The 22,138-nt window shown below is 54.0% G+C and overlaps 1 protein-coding gene across 4 annotated transcripts; it reads left to right on the plus strand.

The window, feature by feature from the left end:
- The first annotated feature begins 7,486 nt into the window (after positions 1-7,486).
- DPF1 (double PHD fingers 1) lies at positions 7,487-20,260 on the plus strand. Of its 4 annotated transcripts, none has more exons than XM_037141871.2 (12): positions 7,487-7,540; positions 13,269-13,429; positions 13,510-13,617; positions 14,866-14,993; positions 15,231-15,320; positions 15,689-15,767; positions 15,962-16,093; positions 17,026-17,076; positions 17,185-17,304; positions 18,283-18,395; positions 18,973-19,084; positions 19,174-20,260. In XM_037141871.2, the coding sequence occupies exons 1-12, from the start codon at positions 7,509-7,511 to the stop codon at positions 19,242-19,244; spliced, it is 1,197 nt and encodes a 398-aa protein (XP_036997766.1). In that variant the 5' UTR covers positions 7,487-7,508; the 3' UTR covers positions 19,245-20,260. The 4 variants fall into 4 exon arrangements, with proteins under 4 accessions (XP_036997766.1, XP_036997765.1, XP_036997767.1 ...); XM_037141870.2 differs by having other exon boundaries at positions 19,003-19,084; XM_037141872.2 differs by lacking the exon at positions 7,487-7,540 and adding an exon at positions 11,758-11,863.
- The last annotated feature ends 1,878 nt before the right edge of the window (positions 20,261-22,138 follow it).

Consider the following 22,138-nt stretch of genomic DNA (forward strand, 5'->3'; position numbering starts at 1 on the left):
GTGAATGCAGACATCCCCGTCTTGTTCCTGATCTTAAGGGGGGCACTTGCCATGTTTGCCTGTTGAGCATGATGCTGGCAGTGGGGTGTGTCATATTTGGCCTTTTTTTGGTTTAGATATGCTCCCTCTATTACCACTGTGCTAACAGTTCTTATCATAAATTGGTGCTGGATTTTATCGAAAGCTTTTTCTGCATCTATTGATATGATCATGTGATTTTTATTTTTTGTTTTGTTTATGTGGTGAGTCACATTTATTGATTTTCAAATGTTGTACCAAACTTGTATTCCCAAAGAATAAGTCACTCTTGATCATGTTGATGCATTGCATGTATGTATATGTGTGTATGTATGTGAGATTTTTTTGTATGTGAGATTTTTTGATGTATCACTGTATTTGGTTCAACTAATATTTTGCTGGGGATCTTAGCATCTATGTTCATCAGGGATATTAGCCTATACTTTTTTTTTGTAGTGTGTTTATCTGGTTTTGGAATTGGGATAATGCTGGCCTTTTAAAGCAAGCTTGGGAGCTTACCTCCTTTTACACTTTTAAAAATAGTTTGAAAAGGAGGGGTGTTAATTTTTCCAGGAATGTTTGGTAAAATTCACCTCTGAAGCCATCTGGCCCAGGGCTTTTGTTTATTGGGAGTTTTTTTTTTTATTACTGCTTCAATTTCTAGGTGTAATCTGTCTATTCAAATTCTCTGATTCTTCCTGATTTAGTTTTGGAAGATTTGATGTTTCTAGGAATTCATCCAATTTCTCCAGGTTGTCCAGTTTGTTGGCATATAGTTGTTTATAATGTTTTCTTACAATCCTTTGTATTTCTTTGGTGTTGTTTGTTATTTCATTTCTGGTTTTATTTATTTGGGTCCTTTCTCTTTTTTTCTTGATGAGTCTGGTTAAAGGCTTGTTTATCTTTTCAAAGAAGCAGCTCTTGGATTCATTGATCTTTTAAATCATTTTTTAGACTTTATTATGTTTATTTCTGCTCTGATATTTATTATTTTCTTTCTTCTACTCACTTTGGACTTTGTTGTTTTTTTCAAGTTCCTTTATGAGTAAAGTCAGATTGTTTACTTGAGTTTTTTCTTTTTCTTTTTAATACAGGCCTGTAATGCTATGAAATTCCCTTTCTGGACTGGTTTCTCTGTGTCCCACAGATTTTGGATGGCTGTGTTCTCATTTTCATTTGTTTCAAGGTACCTTTTGCTTTCTTCCTCGACCTCATTGTTGACCCATTCACTGTTTAATACCTTGTTACTTAGTTTCCGTGTTTTGTAGGTTTTTACAGTGTTCTTGTGATTGACTTTTAGTTTCATAGCATTGTGGTCAGAGAAGATGCTTGATGTCATTTCAATCTTCTTAAATTTATTGAGACTTGTTTTGTGTCCTAACATATGGACTATTCTACAAAAATCTTCCATGCGCACTTGAAAAGTATGTGTATTCTGCTGCTTTGGGATAAAATGCTCTGAAGATACCAATTAAATTCATCTAGTGTGAATTTAGTCTAGTGCGTCATTTATAGCCACTGACTCCTTGTTGATTTTCTGTTTGGCAGATCTATCCGTTGAAGTAACTGGGTTGTTAAAATTCCCGACTATGGCTATATTTCTGTCAGTCTCTCCCATTATGTCCATCAAGATTTGCTTTGTACACTTAGATGCTCCTATGTTGGGTTCATATGTGTTTACTAGGGTTATATCCTCTTATTGGATTGTTTCCTTTTTCATTATGTAGTGTCCTCTTTGTCTCTTACTAGAGCCTTGGTTTTAAAGTCATGTTGTCAGATGTAAGTACTGCCACCCTGAGTTTTTCCCCTTTTCATTTGCATGACATATCTTTTCCCATCCATTTACTTTTAGTCTGTGTGTATCTTTTGATCTGAGGTAGGTCTCTTGGAAGCAATACATCTGTGGGTCTTGTTTTCTTATCCATTCAGCTACCCTCTGGTTGGTTGGAGCATTTAAGCCTTTCACATTTAAGGTGATTATTGATAGATACATATATAGTGCCATTTTATTGTTAAACTATTTTTCTTTCTTTTTTCTTCTTCATTTTAAAGATTTTATTTATTTATATTTTAGACAAAGGGGAAGGGAGGGAGAGACATCAATGTGTGGTTGCCTCTCATATGCTCCCTACTGGGGACCTGGCCCACAACCGAGGCACGTGCTGGGATCAGGAATCCAACTGACAACGTTCTGGTTTGCAGACCAGAGCTCAATCCACTGACTCGCACCAGCCAGGGTCTCCTCTTCTCTTGCTCCTTCTCCTTCTTCTTCTTAAAACAAGCCCTTGAAAATTTGTTGCAGTACTGGTTTGGTGTTCAAAAACTCCTTTAGCTTGACTTCTGACCAAGATGGAGGCATAGGTGGAAACATTGTGCCTCCTTGCACAACCAAATTTAAGGACAACAAAGACTTAGAAACAAAAACACAACCAGAACAGACAGAAAATTGAACTGTACCCAAGTCCAACAACGAACCATTCAACCAGACCAGTAAGAGGGGCGGAGTCAATGGCCAGCAGAAAGGGGTCACTGCAGGAACAAACAGTGGTTGGCAGACCTGGGCATGGGGAAGAAAGAGCAGACCCACCCAGTGAGGGCGCAAAGCAGTTGGCTGATCCCGGACACACATTTGCATGCAGATAAACCAGGCAAAAACAGACAGTGAGACAGACCGTGCAACCCAGGGCCCCACTGATGGGAAATAAAGCCTAAAAGCACCGATTGGAAAAACTTGCAGGGGTTGAGGCACCGGCTGAGACTCCCAGCCTCACAGGAGAGTTCGTTGGAGAGACCCACAGAGTCTTAGCACATATACAAGCCCACCCACCTGGGGACCAGCACCGGAAGGGCCCAATTTGATTGTGGGAAGCAACAGAGGGGACTGAAATCTGGGAGTCAGCAGAGCAAGTGCCATTGTTCCCTCTCTGACCTTGCCCCCCACATACAGCATCACAACCCAGCCACTGGGTTGCCCCGCCGGAGTGAACACCTAAGGCTCCGCCCCTCATATGTAACAGGCGCGACCAGACCAAAAAATTATGGCTCAAACACAAGAACAAATCAAAGCCCCAGAGCCAACAGTTTTAAGCAACCAAGAGATAGCCAACCTATGAGATGCACAGTTCAAAACACTGGTGATCAGGATGCTCACAGAACTGGTTGATTTTGGTCGCAAATTAGATGAAAAAGTGAAGGCTACACTAAGTGAAATGAAGGAAAATGCACAGGGAATCAATAGTGATGGAAAGAAAACTGGGACTTAGATCAACGGAGTGGACCAGAAGGAAGAAAGAAACAACCAAACAGAAAAGAATGAAGGAACAAGAATTTTAAAAAACGAGGAGAGGCTTAGGAACCTCCAGGATATATTTAAACTTTCCAACATCCGAATTATAGAGGTACCAGAAGGGAAAGGGGAAGAGCAACAAGTAGAAAACGAATTTGAACAAATAATAAAGGAGAACTTCCCCAATCAGGTAAAGGAAATAAACTTCCAGGAAGTCCAGGAAGCTCAGAGAGTCCCAAGGAAGGTGGACCCAAGGAGGAACACACCAAGGCACAACATAATTACATTAGTCAAGATTAAAATGAAGGAGAGAATTCTAGAAGCAGCAAGAGATAAAGAGACAGTCACCTACAAAGGAGTTCCCATCAGACTGTCAGCGAATTTCTCAAAAGAGACCTTACAGGCAAGAAGGGGCTGGAAAGAAGTATTCAAAGTCATGAAATGCAAAGACCTACATCCAAGGTTGGTCTGTATAGCAAAGCTTTCATTTAGAATGAAAGGTCAGATAAAGTGCTTCTCAGGTAAGGTCGAGTTAAAGGAGTTCATCATCACTAAGCCCTTATTATATGAAATGTTCAAGGGACTTACCTAAGAAAAAGAAGATAAAAAATATGAACAGTGAAAGGACAGCAAATTCACAGTTATTAACAACCACACCTAAAACAAAAGCAATCTAAGAGGACAGCTAGATCAGGAGTGGAAACATAGAAATGAAGATCATGTGGAGGGTTAGCAACGGGAGTGGGAGGAGGAGAAGGGGGGAGAAGGTACAGAGACTAAGTAGCATAGAAGGCAGGGAGAAAATAGATGGGGGGAGGGCAAGAGTAGTGTGGGAAATGCAGAGGCTAAAGAACTTATGACCCATGGACATGAACATGAACTAAAGGGGGGGAAGGTGGGTGGGAGCAGGTGTGCAGGGTGGAGGGGAGTGAAAGGGGGAAATGGGACAACTGTAATGGCATAATCAATAAAATATATTAAAAAAAACCCCAAATTCCTTTAGCTTTTTCTTTTGGGGGTAGCTCCTCATTTCTTCTTCAATTTTAAATGATAGCCTTGCTGGGGGAAGTAGCCTTGGTTGTAGGTTCTTGCTTTTCATCACTGTGAATGTTTCACACCACTGCCTTCGGAGACCCTAAATGCCTCTGACTGGGGGTGCGGTGAGTGGGCCGTCGATTCTGACACAGAAAGTCAACAACCCCACCACTCCTCAGAGGTGTTAGTGTCTGTGTCAGATCAAACCCTGGACCTGCCTGCCCTGATAGGTGGGGTTTCCCGGCAAGGGTATTGCCCTCTGAGCCTCAGTTCCCTTGTCTGATGCTGAGGTGGTATTGAACTGACAAGTCCTGCTTCCTAAGCCTGGTTTGCATGACTCAGTGATGCAATACCTGTAAAAGTTCCGTACAAGGTCTGACAGGCAGGAAGAGCTAAATCAATAGGACCTTAATAGTTTTATTATTAATCATTATTATCGTTGCCCTGGTATTGTGTGACCCCAGGCTCAAGTTCTCTGTGCCTCAGGCTCCATCCGGGAAGGGACTTCTGAAGGTCATGTTCAAATATCTCAAGGCAGCTTAGGGGGAAGCTATATCCTCTGAAGAGTAGTGGGGAAGAGAGGCGTGGGGTGGGGGTTATCATCTTCCTCAAATGTCCCAATGCCTCAGCCACATAGGATGGAGGGTCTGCTAGTGATTCCACAGGAACCTCTGGTGAGGAGGGAGTTAGACCCTGGTGACCACGTCCTGGACAGGGTCTGAGTCTCAGATTTGGGGGACCAGCATCTTTACTGGCTGGCCCCGAGGTCCCAAGGATGTCTCTCCTGAGTCAGGATTCAGGAGCAGCCTGTGCCAGAGAAAGACTGGGGCTACAGTGCCCTCTCGTGGCCAGTTCCTTGGGTTCCAGAGTTAGATGTGACCAAAGGTTGGAACTTCCAGGATCACTATTTGGGTAACAGGGAGATCAGGTTAGACTAGGGATCTGCCGTGTGTCTGGAGAGATAGGAGGTGAGGACTCAAAAAAACTCTGCAGTCACCTCCAAGAAGCCCCTCCCTGGCACTCCAGACTGGGTCAGGGCCCCCCGTCCTGGCCCTGGCCCTTCCCCCACTCCTGGCTGCTGTGTGGTGATGGGTCTGTTATTCCAGCGGACCATCGGCTTAAGACAGAGCCTGGGGCAGAGCCATCAGAGACATCATTGCTGTGTCCCCAGCATGTGCACACAGGGCTGGGGACCATGGTACTCTCCCTGTTATGAGCCTGTTAACCTCTCCCTTCTCTTTGCCTTTTAGCTCCAGACCATCTTCTGGGAAGTTTTCCTTAATACAGCCCGGCCGCTGCCCCCTCCATGTTGTCCAGGTGTCAGTGTGCAGGAGGGCACAGCCTAGAGCCTACCTGGCTCTGTCCCTGCACGTGCACGCCTCGCATATCGACAGTGTGGAGAGACAGGGAACATCACGACTGATTGACTCATATATGTATTCAACAAATATGGTAATAATTGAGCATCAGCTATTTTTCAGGCCGTTTTCTAGCCCCAGTAGAGGAGTGCTGGGAACTGGCAGCGGGTGGAACAGCAGCCCCTGCCCTCCTGAGTGCTGGTATTCTGATGGGCGGAGCAGACAGCAAGTCAAATGACTAAACAGGTCTACAGCATGGCGACCAACTATGACGTGTTGAAAGAAAAATAAAGGATTACACAGGACAGAGAATTATGGGGGTGCTATTTTAGTTGAGGTTGTCTCTGAGGAGGTAACATTTAATCAGAAACCTGAATAAAGAGAGTAATGGAGCCATGCAGGTATATTGTTGAGGAGCATTTTAGCACAGGGAATAGGCGGAGTAGCTGACGGGAAGTTCAGAATGGCTGAGGCAGAATGGGAATGTTCCAAGGACAGAGAGAAGGCCCACGTGGCTGAGGCAAAGTAAGCTGAGAAAAATAAGGAAGGAGTTAAGGTCAGAAATGTGATAGGGTTTGGGGAAGGGGTCCGGAAAGGCTTTGAGGGCATAGTGAGAGCTTTGCATTGTATTCTAATTGTGAAAGAAGTCGGTGGAGGGTTTGGGCCAGAGAACAGTGTGGTGCCACGTGTTTTAGACAGTCCACTCTGGCTGCCGTGCAGCTGTCCCGGTGGGAGGCGGTGGGAGGCAGGAGACTGTGAAGAGGAAAAATGTGGGCGGGTCCTGGATTTATTTCTTGAATGTAGAGATAACAGGACTTGCTGGTGGGCTTGGTGTGTGTGTCTGTGTGTGCAAAAGAAGAGGAGAGTCAAGGATGATTGATTGCACTTAGAACAAAGTCTGTGTTCTTCATAATGTCCTACAAGGCCCTACATGATCTGGATCCTTGCTCTCTCCCCAACCTTGTCCCCCCTCTCAGTCACTCTGCTGCAGTTACATTGGCTTTCTTAATGGTCATTGAATATGCCAAGCTTGTTCCCTTTCACCTTATATTACATGGTTGGCAATTTTTCAGGTCTCAGCTTAAATGTCACCTCCTCAGAGAAGCTGCCCCTTTCTTTATGGCATTTATCACTCTCTAAAATAATCTTATTTATTTATTTATTCATTTTTGGTTTATCATCTATCTTTCTTTACAGCTCTGTGAGGGCAGTGACTTCGGTCACTGCTCTCTCCCAGGGCCTAGAAGGGTGCTTGGCACATAGCAGACACAATAAATGAACATGGGGGGGGGGTTAACCCTCCCCCCCCCATGCTGGTTCACTGGCTGGCTTACACAGAAGAGACACCCAGGCAAACCAGGCACAGGCAAGAATCCACGACACACTCTGGGGAGCCCTAGAAGCCAGGGACAACCTGCTCCCTTGCCTGTGGTGCCTGGAATATAGAGAGCCCTAGCTAGGAATGGAGCACCTAGGGAGGAGGGAAGGATGCTCTGGGGCGAGCCCCGCCCTGTATCCCCAGCGGCCAATGGGCGCGAAGTCCTCCTGACGCCCCCTGGGACGTGTAGTCTGGCCAGGGGTGCCTTCGGGCGCCGCCGCGCGCCCCTAGACTCCACGTCCCGTCGTGCGCCGGAAGGCGCGGGGATTGGTCCAGCCCCGCCCCCAGCCCGCCCCGATCCGCTCGCGCCGCAGCCCCAAGAATGAATGAAATCGTAACGCACTGGGCGGCAGAGCGGGCGGCGCAGGCCGGGCTGGGCCCGCGCGCGGCTGCAGCGGCGCCCCCGGCCGGAGGCGGCCCAGCTGAGCGGGCCATGGCTACCGCCATTCAGAACCCACTCAAGTCGTGAGTGTCCCCGCCGCCCACGTCCCTCCATCTCTCCGCCCTTCCCTGCCCTCGTTGGGGAGGGGACGCAGTGCGCGGATGGTAGTTGAATAAAGCCCCCCACCCCCCAGCGCGCCGTCACCCCGTCAGCCCCTGGGGTTGGGGTGGGGAGCCCCATCAGAGTCACGGGGGGCTCTCCTTTGTCGCTGTCAGTGAAGGAATGTGGCGCGGGCTGGGGAGTGGCGGAGGCCGTTCCCCCACCCAGAGTGGGAGTAGGGGCTTCCCTCTCCTCCGCCTCCAGCTCTCCTTCTTCCTGTCTCTTGGTCTGGGAGTGCACACTCCTAAGTCCAGACCTCAGTCTCCAGTGTCTTCACCACCCCTTTCTCCCTCTTTCTCTGGCCACGCGGCCGTAGGATGGGCGCTGAGACGTCGGGGGTTCCCGGTTAGATCCCCGTTGTCTCTTTATATTCCTCCCTCAGTCTTCAGTACTTAGAAGCCCCGATGCCCCGGTCAGCTTAGACCATGGAATTCTTCTCTCTTCCAGCCCTTACACACCGAACTCGAGCATCTCCCATCCTCTTGGGTACCAGGTGCTTCTGGAGAGGATGCTGGGAGCGCCCCGAGTCTCCGAGGGATGCCTCCCTTTCTCCCTGTCGGAGTCCCTCTTCCTTGCGTTAGCTTCCTTCGGGCGTCTGGGTTCGCGCCTAGCTCCCTCCCACATCTCCCCTCTCCTAGCCTTCCTCGATCTCTCTACCTCTCTCTTTCCCTTTCCCTCTATGCTTCTCTCCCTCGTCGGGGACCCTGGACTACAAGGCGTTGTACAACCCCCTTTCCCAAGCGTTGACTTCGGCCTGGAATGACAGGCGCGCAGCCGCTCCAGTCCTCCCCCCGGGGCTGGAGAGCGCGCACTCCCCTCCCCCTCTTCCCCGGCCCGGGGGAGGAGACCGCTGGCGAGCGCCCGCGGCGCCGCACAAAGGGGCCAGGGTTACCTCCCCGACCCTTCTCCCAACCCCTTGCCCTCGTTGCCTTGACCTTGAGCAATGTGAGCTGGGGGCTGAGGAGACGGGCGGGGCCCAGGGCACCCCCCACTTCAAGGGCTGTGCCCAGTGTCTTGACCTAAGGCGCCCAGTTGCTCTGGTTTTGGAGCCGAGAAGTTGGGAGAGGTGGGGGGCGGGGGCTCTTAGGCAAGCACCTACGCGTGAGGCTTTCCGTGAGCAAAAGAGGGCTCGCAGGGCCCGAGAGGGGCTCGGGTCAGTGTGAGATGGTGTGTGATAGATGTCTCCCCAATGAGGGATATCCCCCAAGGGGCTGTGACCCTGTTCCAGTGTCCGGTGGTCCTATACACAGACATCCGGGCCTCCTCACTCTGACCCTGTCCAGCCCCCTAGGAGGATGTGTGCGCTAGCCCAGTGCAGGGACCTGGAGGCCGGAGTCAGAACTGAGGTGGGAGTGCCGGCACCCTCCTTTGCTGTCACCTTCGGAGGGGTCTGCAGGGGTGAGGGTTGGGACCCCTGAAAGAATATACAATTCTAATCTTGGGAGTAGGAGGCTGGAGGGTGCAGTCCTCAAAAATTCTTACCGCCTGCATTCAAATTCCAGCTCCAGCAATTAATTCTCCATCCTCGGCCTCAGTGCTACCATCTGTGAATTGGGGAATTAACAGTTCTGATTATCTCACGGGGCTGTTTGATATTTGTAGAGCTCTTAGTATGGAGCCTGACTGTGACTAAATGTGAGTGATTGGTAGTAGTAGTGTCAGTAGTATTGATTTCATCGGTGGTCTGGTTTCTCTCAGCGCAGGTGGAGGGCGGAGTCACACAGGAAGGTTGTTCGGGCAAGGGAAGGAACTGGGAGTTCAGGTGTGGGAGGGGGGTCTGTGAAGGTGGTGAGGGGGGAGAAGAGGGAGGGAGGCCCCTCCCCAAGTGGTCATCGGGGTCTGTGGGTCAAATGGAGTGTCTACGCTAAGGCTCCAAATTGATAAAATTGGTTCGCGGGCTCTGGGGTGGGGCAGGAGCAAGCTAGCGTTTCTGGGGCTGGAGGTGTGGGGAGGAAGTGTCAGAGGGTGTGCTGGGTTGGGGACCTGTGAGGTGGTGGCAGGTGAGAAAAGAAGGTGGCAAGGGCACCCACTCTCTGAACTGTGCTGTTGGATTAGGGGCAGGGCTTACTGTGATTGACACATGGGTCGGCCAGTAAAGGGGCCTGGAGGCCAACGTGAGTGTGGGCTTGCCGCACCCCCCTGACCTCTCTCCTTGTCGTGTCTCTGGGCCGGATGTGAAGCAGAAACCCTTCCCTCAAGGCCTTACCTGGGGCAGATGGGGAGAGTTTGTGGAAGGGGTCTAGGAGCAGAGGGCTGTGTGTGTTTGTGTGTGTAGGTGTGTGGAGAAGCGACCATGGGATATGAAGCCTGAGGGGGTTTCTCTCACCAGGGGGAGGTGAGGTCAGTCCCCGTAAAGCGCTTCACAAAAGAAGTGAAGGCTAGTGTGGCTTCGCCCTCCTCTGTCTGCTGGAGAGCCCCCTGGTGGACAGGACGTTGGTGGGTGTTTTCACCCAGGCAGAGGCTCAAACCTGGCCACAAAGCTTGGACTAGGAGGGCTGTGGGTGTGTGCATGGAGAAACTGAGTAAGTGCGGGTGACCAGGTGAGTCAGCTCACTTGCTGGGCACCCCTTAGGGTGGAGTCACTGTGGGTAACAGGGGCAGAGAGAAGGTGTAAGGGCCACTTGGGGACACAGACGTCTGGGGGAGTGAATCCTTCCGGCAGTCGTACCTTCACACATCCCCCCAAAGCAGAGAGCATGTAACAGCACCTCCCTGTGCCTCAGAGTCCTCATCTGGAAAAAGCGGCTAATAACAGCATTACCCGGGAGGGTCATTATGAGGGCTAAATGAGTCGGTCCCTGTAAAGCACTTAGAACTGTGTCCAGCACATGGTGGGTGTTCAGTGTGTTTATTCATTTCAATATTTATTGAACATTTACTATGTGCCAGGCATTAGTCTTTCTAATGGTAATAATATTACCATTTTCTATCTTAGTACAGATTCTCTTGGTGGGATGAACGAATTTATTGAGCAGGTATCTTTTTCTTAAACATTTTTTAAAAAGATATTAATTATTGAGGAACAAGTATGAAAGACACAGAGATGAGGACTGGGGGGGGAATGGGAGGGAGGGGGGAGACCGGGCGGGGGGGGGGGGTACGGTGGGATGGGAGAAATAGATGAAAAAAAAAATGTACTTGAAAAGTAACTAAATAAAATAATATTAAAAAAGATATTAATTATTTATTTTTAGAAAGAGGGGGGAAAAGAGGGAGAGAGAGGGAGAGAGACATCAATGTGTGGTTGCCTCTCGTGTGCTCCCCGCTAGGAGCCTGGCCTGCAACCCAGGCACGTGCCCTGACTGGAAATTGAACTGGCAACTCTTTGGTTCTCAAGCCGGTGCTCAATCCATTGAGCCACACCAGCCAGGGCAAGCAGGTACACTTTAAAACAATTTACTTATATTTACTCATTTAATTCTCACGACAACCCAGTGAGGCATTACCCTGATGAGGGAATTCAGACCCAGAAAGGCTAAACCATTCGCCTAAGGTTACATGGCCACCAAGTAACAAAGCCAGGATTTGAACCTAGGAGGTATGGCTATAGCTCCTAACTAGTACTGCTGCTGTCAGGCCTGCAAAAGGATTGAGCAGGTTGGGCGGGGCCACCGTGAGAGTGACAGCTCCGTGTGGGACAGAATAAGGTAGGGTTCTCTGGAGCTAGGAGGGGCTGGGGAGTGGAGCTGGGGAGGGGACAGTGTTGGTGAGCTAACGTCTGCGAGAGCGCGGCGACGTTGGTGGGACGTTTGTGTGGGCACCTGCACGGTGTCTCCGAGTCTCCTGGCACTGTAGTGTGTGTGAGTGTAAATGTATGTATGTGGGGTGTGGGAGTGGAGTGTGCGTGAGTCTACGTGGGCGGCAGTGAGTATACGTGTGAATTTGTGTGTAAATGGCCGTGCGTGGGTGGGCAAGTCCAGGTGTGCGTGTGAGTGTACGCCTGTGAGGCCGGATGTGTGAGTGAGCGCGCGTGAGCGACTCTGCGTGCTGCCCGGGCCCCACCTCTGCACCCCTTCCCCGGCGTGGACCCGCCAGCCGCCAGGCCTGGACTACGACTCCCAGCCTGGCCCGGGAGGGCCCGCCCCACCGTCCTGATTGGCTGTGACCCCCGTGCTCCCGCCCCCCGGGAATGAATGGATGGGCGGCCTCCGCGCCCGCCCGAGCGCTGGGAGGACCGACCCGGCGGGGACCTGCTGGGGGCAGGACCGGGGGAGCAAGATGGCCACAGTCATCCCCGGCCCCCTGAGGTGATACCGGCCAACGGGAGGCGGGAGAGGGCGCGCGCGCGCGGGCGTGTCTGCGCTGGTGTGTGTGTGTGTGTGTGTGTGTGTGTGTGTGTGTGTGTGGCAGCTGGGGGTGGGGCCGATGGGGTGTCTAGGGGGCTGTCACTGTGGGCTCGGCTGCGCAGGGGTGCGAGTGTGTGAGTCTGGGTCTCTGGCAAGAACGGGGTCCGATGCGCTACTCCTGGAGGAGCGGAGGGTGTGGGGAACTCAGAGTCCTCTTCGAGCCCTCTTCTGGGCAGGGGTCATGTCCCGCCCTGCGACCCCTGGGTAGGGGAGCGGGTGAAATGGGAATGGCCGCGGGGGTGGGGGGGCGGCGGGGGGCGGCGCGGAGACCTGGGTAAACTTGAGCGAAGCTCACACGCCTTTGTCTTGGGATATAGAGGGTCACTTGTTTGTGCTGTGTGTTTTGAGGGGATGTGTGTGTGGAGATGTATTTCATTTCTTTTATTCTACACTAGGTATTTTGGGGTATTTGGGTCTTTGAGTGTGTGCACATGTCCTTTGAAGCTGTGCATCATTTGTGTTCTGTGTCTTTGGTTGTGTAGGTACACATATATATATGTGTAAGTTTTCGTGTGAATATGGGTAATATATGTTTCTATATCATAAATGTGTGTGTCTTTGTGTGATTGAATATGCAGTATTTTAGATGTTGGTTTCTATATTGTATATCTTTGTGAATGTGTGTGTATCCTGGGTGAATCTGTATAATTTCTTTGTATAGTGTGTGTGTGTGTGTGTTTGTGATTTGTGTTGTGTCTTTGGATATATGTGTAAGTGCATATGTTTGCTTTAACATCCCTTCAATATTTGTGTGTCTGTATATGTGTTTGGATACTTAAGTGTGACTATGTGTGGAGTGGTGTGTCTGATGCCTGTCTGCACGTTGTGTGTCTTTGTGTGGGTGATTTGTTATGTTGTGTCTTTGGATACGTGATGCGCACCTGTGCATGGGTATATGTGTGATCTGTTTCTGCACTGTGTGACTTGGGATATTTGTTTTTCAGTGGGTGTGTGTACGTTCACACATGTGAGATTCACACTGTTTCTTCTTTGTGAGTCTTGGGATATGTCTCTCTTTGTGTGAAGTGGTGTGACTATGTGTGATTTGTTTGAGTTGTGTGTGTGGGTATGTGCGCATAGGGATGGGTCCTGGTGTATTTTGTTTGTTTATATATTGTGTATACCTACTCATTGGCTTGAGGCCTGCTGGAGTCCCAGGCGGGGGGCTCCTGAGTCCAGGAGCCACGGGAGGGGAGAGGTGAGGTTGGAAGTGTCGGCCCACCCATTCCTGACTGCGGGGAGGGGTCCTGCGCCACCTGGGCCTCCCGCCCTTGCTGACAGTTGCCCACCGCTCACCGCCCCTCAGCCTAGGTGAAGACTTCTACCGAGAAGCCATAGAGCACTGCCGCAGCTACAACGCACGTCTGTGCGCTGAGCGCAGCCTACGCCTGCCCTTCCTCGACTCGCAGACTGGTGTGGCCCAGAACAACTGCTACATCTGGATGGAGAAGACCCACCGAGGGCCAGGTACTGCCAGGAGGGCGAGGGCGGGGGTGGGGCGGGCCAGGGGCCTCGAAGCCCCTGTCTTACAGCCTGCTTCACTCCAGGTCTGGCTCCAGGACAGATCTACACGTACCCCGCCCGCTGTTGGAGAAAGAAACGGAGACTCAACATCCTGGAGGACCCCAGACTCAGGCCCTGCGAGTACAAGATCGGTGGGTGGAGCCGCCTGTGCCTGGGGCATCTTCCACGTGCTCCCGCAGCAGCCCCGCTGTGTGGCGGTGTGGGGGTGTGGGGGTGTGGCGGTGTGCGGGTGTGTCTGAGCCTTCACCTCCCCTCCCTGAAGCTGGTGTCTGAGTGGCCGGCTGTGTGTCTGCCCGAGTGTCGTCCGAGTTACTCGGGTTTTCCCTGAGTGACTGGGCTTTGGATGGTATCTTCTCCTACTTGGGCCCAGGTGTATTTGAGTGCAGAGTAGTGTGTGTTCTGGTGTCTAGGTGTATCCAGCCTTTATCTCTTCCCTTGTCATTTGGGATGTGTTAGTGTCTGGCTCTGGGTGCCTGAGGAGCCTGGATGCGTCAGAATAGCTGACTGTAACCCTTGCTATTTGTAGTGGAGTCTGTACATAAGTGTGTCTGAGTCTCATTCCAGGTGTTTCCAAGTGTATGAGAAGGCTTATTTCAGTGTGTGTGAGTGTGAGTGTGTGGCCGGCTGCCTCTCGCATTGAGCGCCCCGGTACCTGGAATGTCTGCGAGGTCCTCTTCCCTTAGCATCTGATGGGTGAGGTGTGTTCCTGCCCGGGTGTGCTGGTCCACCGGAGTGTCTGGCCTTATCACTTAAACGTGTCCAGTACTATCAGAACCACTGGCTGTTTCCCTTCCCCATCCATTTGAGGGTCTGTGTGGGTCCAGTTATTTGTCTGGCTGTGTCTTCCTGGGTGTGTCTAACTCCCTCAGAGGGGCTGTATCTCCCGTGTGTGTCCATGTGTATCCGAGTGATTCTCTCTGAGTGTGTCTGTACCTCCTCGGTACGTGTCCAGGTGTATACCAGGGTCTGCCTGTGTCTCCTCCACGTGTCTGGATACATCTGAGTGTCTGGGTGTATCTCTTCCTTTGTCTGGCTGTTGCAGATGATCTGTCTGTACCTCTCCTGTGTGTGCCTGTGTGTGTGCTGTGTGAATGTGTGTCTCCATGTTTAGGTGTGAGTCAGGGTCTGGCTGGGGTCTCTCCATATATCTAGGTTCATACAACGGTCCGCCGTGTCTCCTCCTGAGTGTATCCCAGGGAATCTGAGGCTCTGAGCATCCTTCTCACTGTGTGTAGTTGAATCTTTGCGTCTGCTGCTGGTGGAGAGTGGAAAAGCCGCTTCCCTTCCTTGGCGAGCATGGTCTTCCCACCTGGGCAGTTTGAGGAGTCCTCCAGGCACAACTCGCCCACTTGACTGTCCCATCATGGCCTTGTCCCCAGACTGTGAGGCACCTCTGAAGAAGGAGGGAGGCCTCCCCGAAGGGCCGGTCCTTGAGGCTCTCCTGTGTGCTGAGACGGGGGAGAAGAAGATGGAGCTGAAGGAGGAGGAGGCCATTCTGGACTGCCAGGTAGGACTGCGCCCAGGGGCCCCTGCCTCCTGCCCTGGCTCATCCCGTCCCTGCTCTGGAACCTCCCCTGGCTCCCTAGGGCGTTCTGGCATCTTAGTCTTCGCCCTCCCACCTCTCCTCTCTTCGGAAGACCTCCTGACTTGCCCTGCCACCCCCATCTCCAGCTCTGCACAGAGCCCCCCAAAGCAGAACAGGGCCCACGTTTTCTTGACTCCACTCCGTTCTCCTGGTGCCCAGAAACAGCAGCTGCTGGAGTTTCCACACGACCTCGAGGTGGAAGACTTGGAGGATGACATTCCCAGGAGGAAAAACAGGGCCAAAGGAAAGGTACCTCCCCATCACCCCTCGCCTCGGAGCAGGCCCCTTTCCTAAGCGGGCACGGTGATCAGACCTGCCCCACTTGGACCTCACGGAACCCTCAGAACAACTGGCAAGACTGTATACCCAATTCACAGATGAGAAGGCCGAGGCTCAGCTCTGTTAAGCCGACTGCAAACCAGAGATTGTAGGTGGGCCAGAACTGCCCTCACACCTGTGTGCAGGGCAGAGGAGACTGAGCCGCAGAGGGGCTGAACCGCTGGAGGCCCACTGTTAGGCAGCGGCTGAGCGGTGCAGCTTTCGGGCCCACACGATGAGATGAGATCTCTTTCAGTGCCTTCCCTTTTTAGGCCCCTCACTCCTAACTCTTCCCCCAGGCATATGGCATCGGGGGTCTCCGGAAACGGCAGGACACCGCTTCTCTGGAGGACCGAGACAAGCCGTATGTCTGTGATAGTGAGTCCTTCTGAAGAGGGGGAGAGAGAGAGTGGGGCGTAGTGACCTGTCCCCTCCCGGCCCCTCTTCTGTTCCGGGGCCCCGGTAGGGGGATGCTCAGGCCTCTGGCAGAGGGGGAGGTGCGATCCTGGAGGTCAGAACCCAGGCAAGGCTGGGGAGGGCTCACCCGCCCTCCCTGCTCCTCTGCCCTCCAGTCTGTGGGAAACGGTATAAGAACCGGCCAGGGCTCAGCTACCACTACACCCACACCCACCTGGCGGAGGAGGAGGGGGAGGAGAACGCGGAGCGCCACGCCCTGCCCTTCCACCGGAAAAACAACCACAAACGTGAGCAGGCGGGCGGGCTGTGGGCTGGTGAGGGGCCCTGAGCACTGGGGCTAGGAATCTGGGACGGAGGGGGCACGTTAGACATTTCTGGAAAATCTCCAGCTCAGCGGTCCCCTCCCCCCACCAACCATGGGGGAAGCTGGCTCTGGGGTTGCCACGGCAACCAACCATCTCTCTCTCTCTCTCTCTCTCTCTCTCTCTCTCTCTCCCCCCCTCCCTCTCCCTCTCCCCCGGCCAGGCGTAATATTTCTGGGTCTGATTTATTGTTTCAATTAGAGCTTGGGGAGGGGGGTGATAGATGACTCCCCTCCTCCCTGCCTGCCTTTCTCCCTTCTTTGCTGAGCTTTGCTGGAGGGGCAGGGTCTGTGGCCTGGGAGCCCTTGGTGACGGCCCGTGCCAGTCCTATGCCAACCGTGACAGCGGAGGGATGCGGGGGCCTGGAGGGAGGCTCTCCCAGTGGAGAAACTGTCTTCACCCCCATCCCTTGGCGGGAGAGGACTGTCTCTATCTTCTCCCCACTGCACCCAGGCATCTCTGCGTTCAGGTTTTTCTGTCCGAATGTTTCCATACCAGATCTGGGCCAGTGGCATCTGCCCAGTTTTCATCGAGTTGGGACTCAGGTGGGGGTGGCTGTCTGTCTGAGAGAAGCGTCCGCCTGGGGGAGCAGGGGCTCTTCCTGAAGTTGGATTTGCCAAGTTTTTACCCAACAAAGAGGACATGTCACTTGACAACAAAGGAATTGGGGGGATCCTGATGAGCATTATTTGGACCCCCAATCTCTTCTGCTCCTGGCCACAGCTCAGGGTGGCTACTCTCTGTCCCCACCTCCCCCAGGTCAGGACCTAGGGGTCCACCCCTGGGGGGCTGAGGCTGGGGGCAGGGTGGAGACTTGCCTATGACGAGAGTCCCTCTCTCTGTCCTCCCACCCCCAGAGTTTTACAAAGAATTGGCCTGGGTCCCTGAGGCACAGAGGAAACACACAGGTAGGGACGCCTCCCTCGGCCCCTGCTTCTGCCGCAGCCTTCTGCCGGTCTTCTGCCGGCAGACCGGGGCCCTGCCTACCCACACCAACCCCTCCTGCTGTCTTTCAGCCAAGAAGGGGCCCGATGGCACCGTCATTCCCAACGGCTACTGTGACTTCTGCCTGGGTGGCTCCAAGAAGACGGGGTGTCCTGAGGACCTCATCTCCTGTGCTGACTGTGGGCGATCAGGTGCTGACCCCACCTCAGGTTTCTGGGGCCAGGGTGGAGAGGACTCCAGAGGTCCGGACCTGGAGCATGGGAGGCAGAGGAGTGAGGGCGGGGGGCGACCCAGAGTGTCGCTGGAGGGGCTCACTGGGCTGCTGAGGGCTGTGGGAAGCTGAGTGGGGTCAGGGAGGCTCTGGGAATAATGGGATGCAGTTGTCTTGGCATTGCGGGTAGTGACATGTGCTTGTCCTTCTGGGGAGCGGGGAAAGCCGGTTGCCGAGGCTTGGTGGGTAGTGGGCCGAGACAGTGAGTGATACACGGCCGCTGCCTGGGTTCTGTGGCTAACAGAGGGCACTCGCCGTGGGGTTGTGGTTAATAGATGTGGTTTCCCACGGTGGACCTGTGGGTAACAGGCGGTGGTTGCCTCGCCTGGGGGGAACGAATTGTGGTTATGGTGTTATGGGTGGTGGAATACGGCTGTCGTGGCACTTGGGTGGAGCAGTGGCACTGGGGGAGGGGTGACTGGTGGACTGGCACCACATGGCATTGCTGTGAACAGTTTGGTGGCTGGAGCACCCTGTGTAATGGGCTTGGGTTGCAGGGAACCCCAGGGTGCCTCCACACTGTGGATGGTGGTTGCCATGGCGTCGCAACTGGGAGGATGTGGTTGTCACGTTATGTGGTTAACAGAATGTGGCTGCCCAGTGTTGTGGGTGGTAGGAAGTGGTTGCCACAGCACTGTGGGTAATGGAATGTGGTTGCCATGGTGTGCTGGGGAGCAGAGTGTGGTTGCCATGGTGGCCAAGTCGGAGACTGATGCCCACAGCAGCACTGCTTGCAGTGGGTCGCGGGGCACCATGGGCAGGGCGGGGTTAGGCTGCGGACCACGGGAGCTCATCGGCCTTCTGAACCAGGGGTAAGGGCGGAGTCATTTCCTCCCCTGGGTCACCATTACCCGCGGTGTGATGACCCCTAACTGCATCCCCGTTCCTCGGCCCCCAGGACACCCCTCGTGTTTACAGTTCACGGTGAACATGACGGCGGCCGTGCGGACCTACCGCTGGCAGTGCATCGAGTGCAAGTCCTGCAGCCTGTGTGGCACCTCTGAGAACGACGTGAGTCCCCCACCCCGCCCCCTCCCCGGGGACACGCCCCCAGGCGGCCTCCCCACCCACCCGGCACCTCCGCCTTTGCCAGTTGGGCCTAAAGCCTTTCTCTGGAGTCCCCTCCCTGGTGACCACTAGTAACCTGTATTATTATTATTGTTATTGTTAGTGGCCATTCATTGAGCCCGGCACTTAATACTCTTCATCTCTCTGACTCTTCCCAACCACCCTCTGAGGTGGGTGCTTGTGTCCCCACTTCGCCGAGAGGGGAAATGACGTGCCCACGGTCAGCCGGCTAGGGCGATGGCACTGCTGGGACCTGAACCCATGTCCATTGTTTCCAGAGCTGGGATCAGGCTGTTTCAGCATCATTTTAAGTGTTACACCAAATCTAACGAAGCCCAGGCCACAGATTGCAAACTGACAGTGCTCAGACGTGTTTTGCTCAGCCGAGCAAGGTTTCACGAAGATCCCGTAGCGCAGAGACCTCTGGGAGCCCTTTTTGTGGAAGGACCCACCTGCCCCAGCCCCCGTGACTGGCCCCTGCCCCGGCCCCCCACCCCGTCTCTGGTGCCCGTGCCCCCAGGGTGCCAGCTGGGCAGGTCTCACCCCCCAGGACCAGCTGCTGTTTTGTGACGACTGCGACCGCGGCTACCACATGTACTGCCTGAGCCCCCCGATGGCGGAGCCCCCGGAAGGTGAGGAGGCCCCGCCCCCTGGGTGGGAGGCGTTGAACAGCCTTCCCGCCACTGGGGCCTAACTCCCGGCCCTCTGGCCACCCCCACAGGGAGCTGGAGCTGTCACCTCTGTCTTCGGCACCTGAAAGAGAAGGCCTCTGCCTACATCACGCTCACCTAGGCCTGTCTCTGGCTCACCTGGACCTCTGAGGTGGTGCTTGCCCGCCTGCCTCTCGGAGCACCTCTACTCTCTCCTCGTCCTTAATGCCCCACAGTGGGAGGGGGAGCGGGGGGCCTGAGAGGGGGCTGGGCCACCCCCTTCCCTCTGTGCAAGTGGAATGTTTGCCCCGTGGGTTGGTGGGCCCAGCAGGGCTCCTCTCCCTCCTCCTTCCCCATCCCTTGGCAAATGGGCACCAGGGGCTTCTGCTCCCCTCAAAGCCATACCCCGCCTCTGGGCGGACACGAGGGGCGGTGGATGCCGGCCGGCGATCTGAACCCAGCCTTTTTCTAAAGAAAAAGTCAAAAAGTTAAAAAAAAAAAAGAAAAAAGAAATTAATATATACAAAGAGTCCTATAAGGCCTGGCTGGGTCGAGGGGCACTGCTGAGCGGGTCCACAGGGCACCAGTCCACGCCAGCTTCTCGCCTGGCTGCCCCTCCCCCAGTTTTGGAGCTGCAACTACCCTGCCTCCCCAACCCCAGGTGGGCACCATGCCCCCCTCTTGCCCGGGGCAGGTGGGTGTGGCGTCCACCCCACACTCCCTCTTGGTGCCCACCGTGGATACTGCATGATGTGAACCATGGTTTTGAACTCTGTTCCCGCTCCCGCCCCTCCCTGAGAGCCCCGCCCACCTGCCACAGCCACAGGTGTTGCCGGTGGGGTAGGTGGGCCCTTGCCCAGCGCCTGCTGGGACGAGAAGCACAGACTCCGCAACTGGACTAGTTTTCCTCCTCCCCTGATCCCCACCGGCCAGGCCGGGCTGCCCCCTCGCTGGCCATTTTGGAGGTAGTGAGGGGGAGTGGTTGTTTCTTGTGGTTGTGTGTGTTTGTCGTTCGGGTTTAAAAAAAAAGGGAATTGAGACTGCAAGTGGGTGAGGTTGTAGGTTTGGGGGGTCTCTCCCAATCCAGGCATGCCCCCCCTTGTAAACGAGTCTCCTTTATTGCCTGCCTCTGCTGTGAATTAACTTGTTCTGTGTATTAAACTGGGCCTGACCCCTCTGCCACGACTACCTCCTTCTCCAGGCTGGTTTGGGGCGTCACCAAGAAGGGGAGCTGGGGCCTCATTGTGCGGAGAAGCAGCTGAGGTCAACAGCTGGAGCTGGCCCCTACCTCCATCTCCCCCCTGCACCCCGCCTTCCTCTGGCTTTGTCCCACCCCCTCCCTGCCTTGGCTGAAAGGAGAAGAGGGGGGATGGGGTGGAGGGGGCTCCCGCCCAGCCAGCTGTGGTTGCCCTGGCAACGGACTGCTGCAGCTGCAGCAGAAAGCAGAGGAGGAGGAAGGCGGGAGCTGGGGGCTGGGGGCAGGGAAAGGATGAGGAGACGAAGACTGGTAGCCCCACCTGGGCTGGGGTAGAGGGCAGGGTGCCCTGAGCACCTCGTCCTGGTACTGGGCATCACCTGGGGCTCCGTGTGTGTGGCCAAGAGTGGAGGGGGACAGGGAGAGAACGACGGGGATAGGACAGGGAGGGACATGTGGAGAGAGGCTGAGATTTGGTGAGGTGGGGTGAGGGGCAGGAACCGGGGCAGGAGAGAGACGCAGGTATGAGAACCACAAGTTTACAGGGAATCAGAAAAAAGAGACAGCAGGACAGAGCAAAAGATCTGTAGAGATGCAGATGAGCAGAGCCACAGGAATGACGGGGAAGGGGAGAGATGGAGACTCGGTGGGAGAGGAAGTAGGAGGAAGTAGATGGCCGTGTGGAGAGAAGCAGCACAGAGACCTGACGAGGGAAGCGGGGCACCAGGGCACACACACTTGGAGAGAGAGTAAGAGGGGCACTTCGGGGAGAGAGAGATACAAACGGGCAGAGTCTCAGGGCGAGGACACAAGGAGATGGGAGAGGTTGCACAAAAATGTAAGGGGACAATAGGAAAAATCCCGAGAGAGCCAAAGGTATGAAGGGATTCAGAAAGGCGGGGTGAGGAGGGTGCCTGTGGGAGGAAGGGGGGACGAGGCGGCAGTGGAAGTCAGGAAAACGGGGAAGGGACACTCAGGCCCAGCCAGGCGAGAGTGAGGGCTGGCGTGTGCGTATGTGAGTCGTGGGGTGTTGGAAGTCGGTGTGTGTCGCAGGCGCCAGGAGAGGATGTGAGAACAGCTTGTTCTGCCGTTCCCTGGTGGGGGAGGGCAGCGCGGCTGAGGATGGGGCCTCCAGAAGGGGGGGGACAGGGCGAGTGTCTGCAGCACCAGAATTTTTAGATGTGGAAATAGCTGGTCTGCCTCCTCTGGAAAAAGGATGCGTACCCGTTTTGGAAAAAGATTTTTCTGTGTGTGGTAGTGAGGGAAGGGTCTGAGTCAGAGAAGCATCAGGTTTGCACTTAAGAGATGGAAAACTCGAGGACAGGTAAATGGGCCAAGGGGGCCCGGCAGACCCGGCCACCCCGCCAGAGGCTGGGCTGCCTCTCGGATCCAGGCCCAACCTTGGGATTTTCTCGTGGGCGTCTAAGATTTGGAAAATCAGTTTGACTGTGACCCCTGGGTCCCACTGCAGGTGCTCGCCAGGGCAAGTCACAGAGGAGGTGCTAGCATCTTTCTCCGACACCCCCAATGCCCGGTGCTGTCCAGGCCTGGAAGCAGGGACAGCTGTCCACCCTAACCACCAAGGAGATGCTTGGCAGAGGGAGGCCACGCCTTCGGCCGGGAGGAGGGGTGCGGATAAGCCAGTGCCGGGGTGGGGCGGGCCTGGGGTGCCAGCCCCGCTGACGGAGGCCCTGAGTTCGGGGTCTGCTGTGGAGGGCGGATTTACCGAGCTGGAGATCTGGCCTGCTTTATGTCCAACCTCCAGAATTTTAAAAAGTTGACCATTGCTCTAAAACTAACATAACTTTGTGGGTTGGGCCTGGCTTTGAGGCCTTTGGTAT

Source organism: Artibeus jamaicensis, unplaced genomic scaffold (assembly GCF_021234435.1).
Source record: "Artibeus jamaicensis isolate MK-2021 breed Jamaican fruit bat unplaced genomic scaffold, CSHL_Jam_final contig_47, whole genome shotgun sequence".
Lineage (NCBI taxonomy): Eukaryota > Metazoa > Chordata > Mammalia > Chiroptera > Phyllostomidae > Artibeus > Artibeus jamaicensis.

Excerpts from the sequence above, each read along its gene's own strand:
- DPF1 (XM_037141871.2), top strand. The coding sequence starts at position 7,509 with ATGGCTACCGCCATTCAGAACCCACTCAAGTC. Across the intron at positions 7,541-13,268 it reads ATTCAGAACCCACTCAAGTC|CCTAGGTGAAGACTTCTACC; the intron begins GTGAGTGTCCCC and ends ACCGCCCCTCAG. Across the intron at positions 16,094-17,025 it reads CCGGAAAAACAACCACAAAC|AGTTTTACAAAGAATTGGCC; the intron begins GTGAGCAGGCGG and ends TCCCACCCCCAG.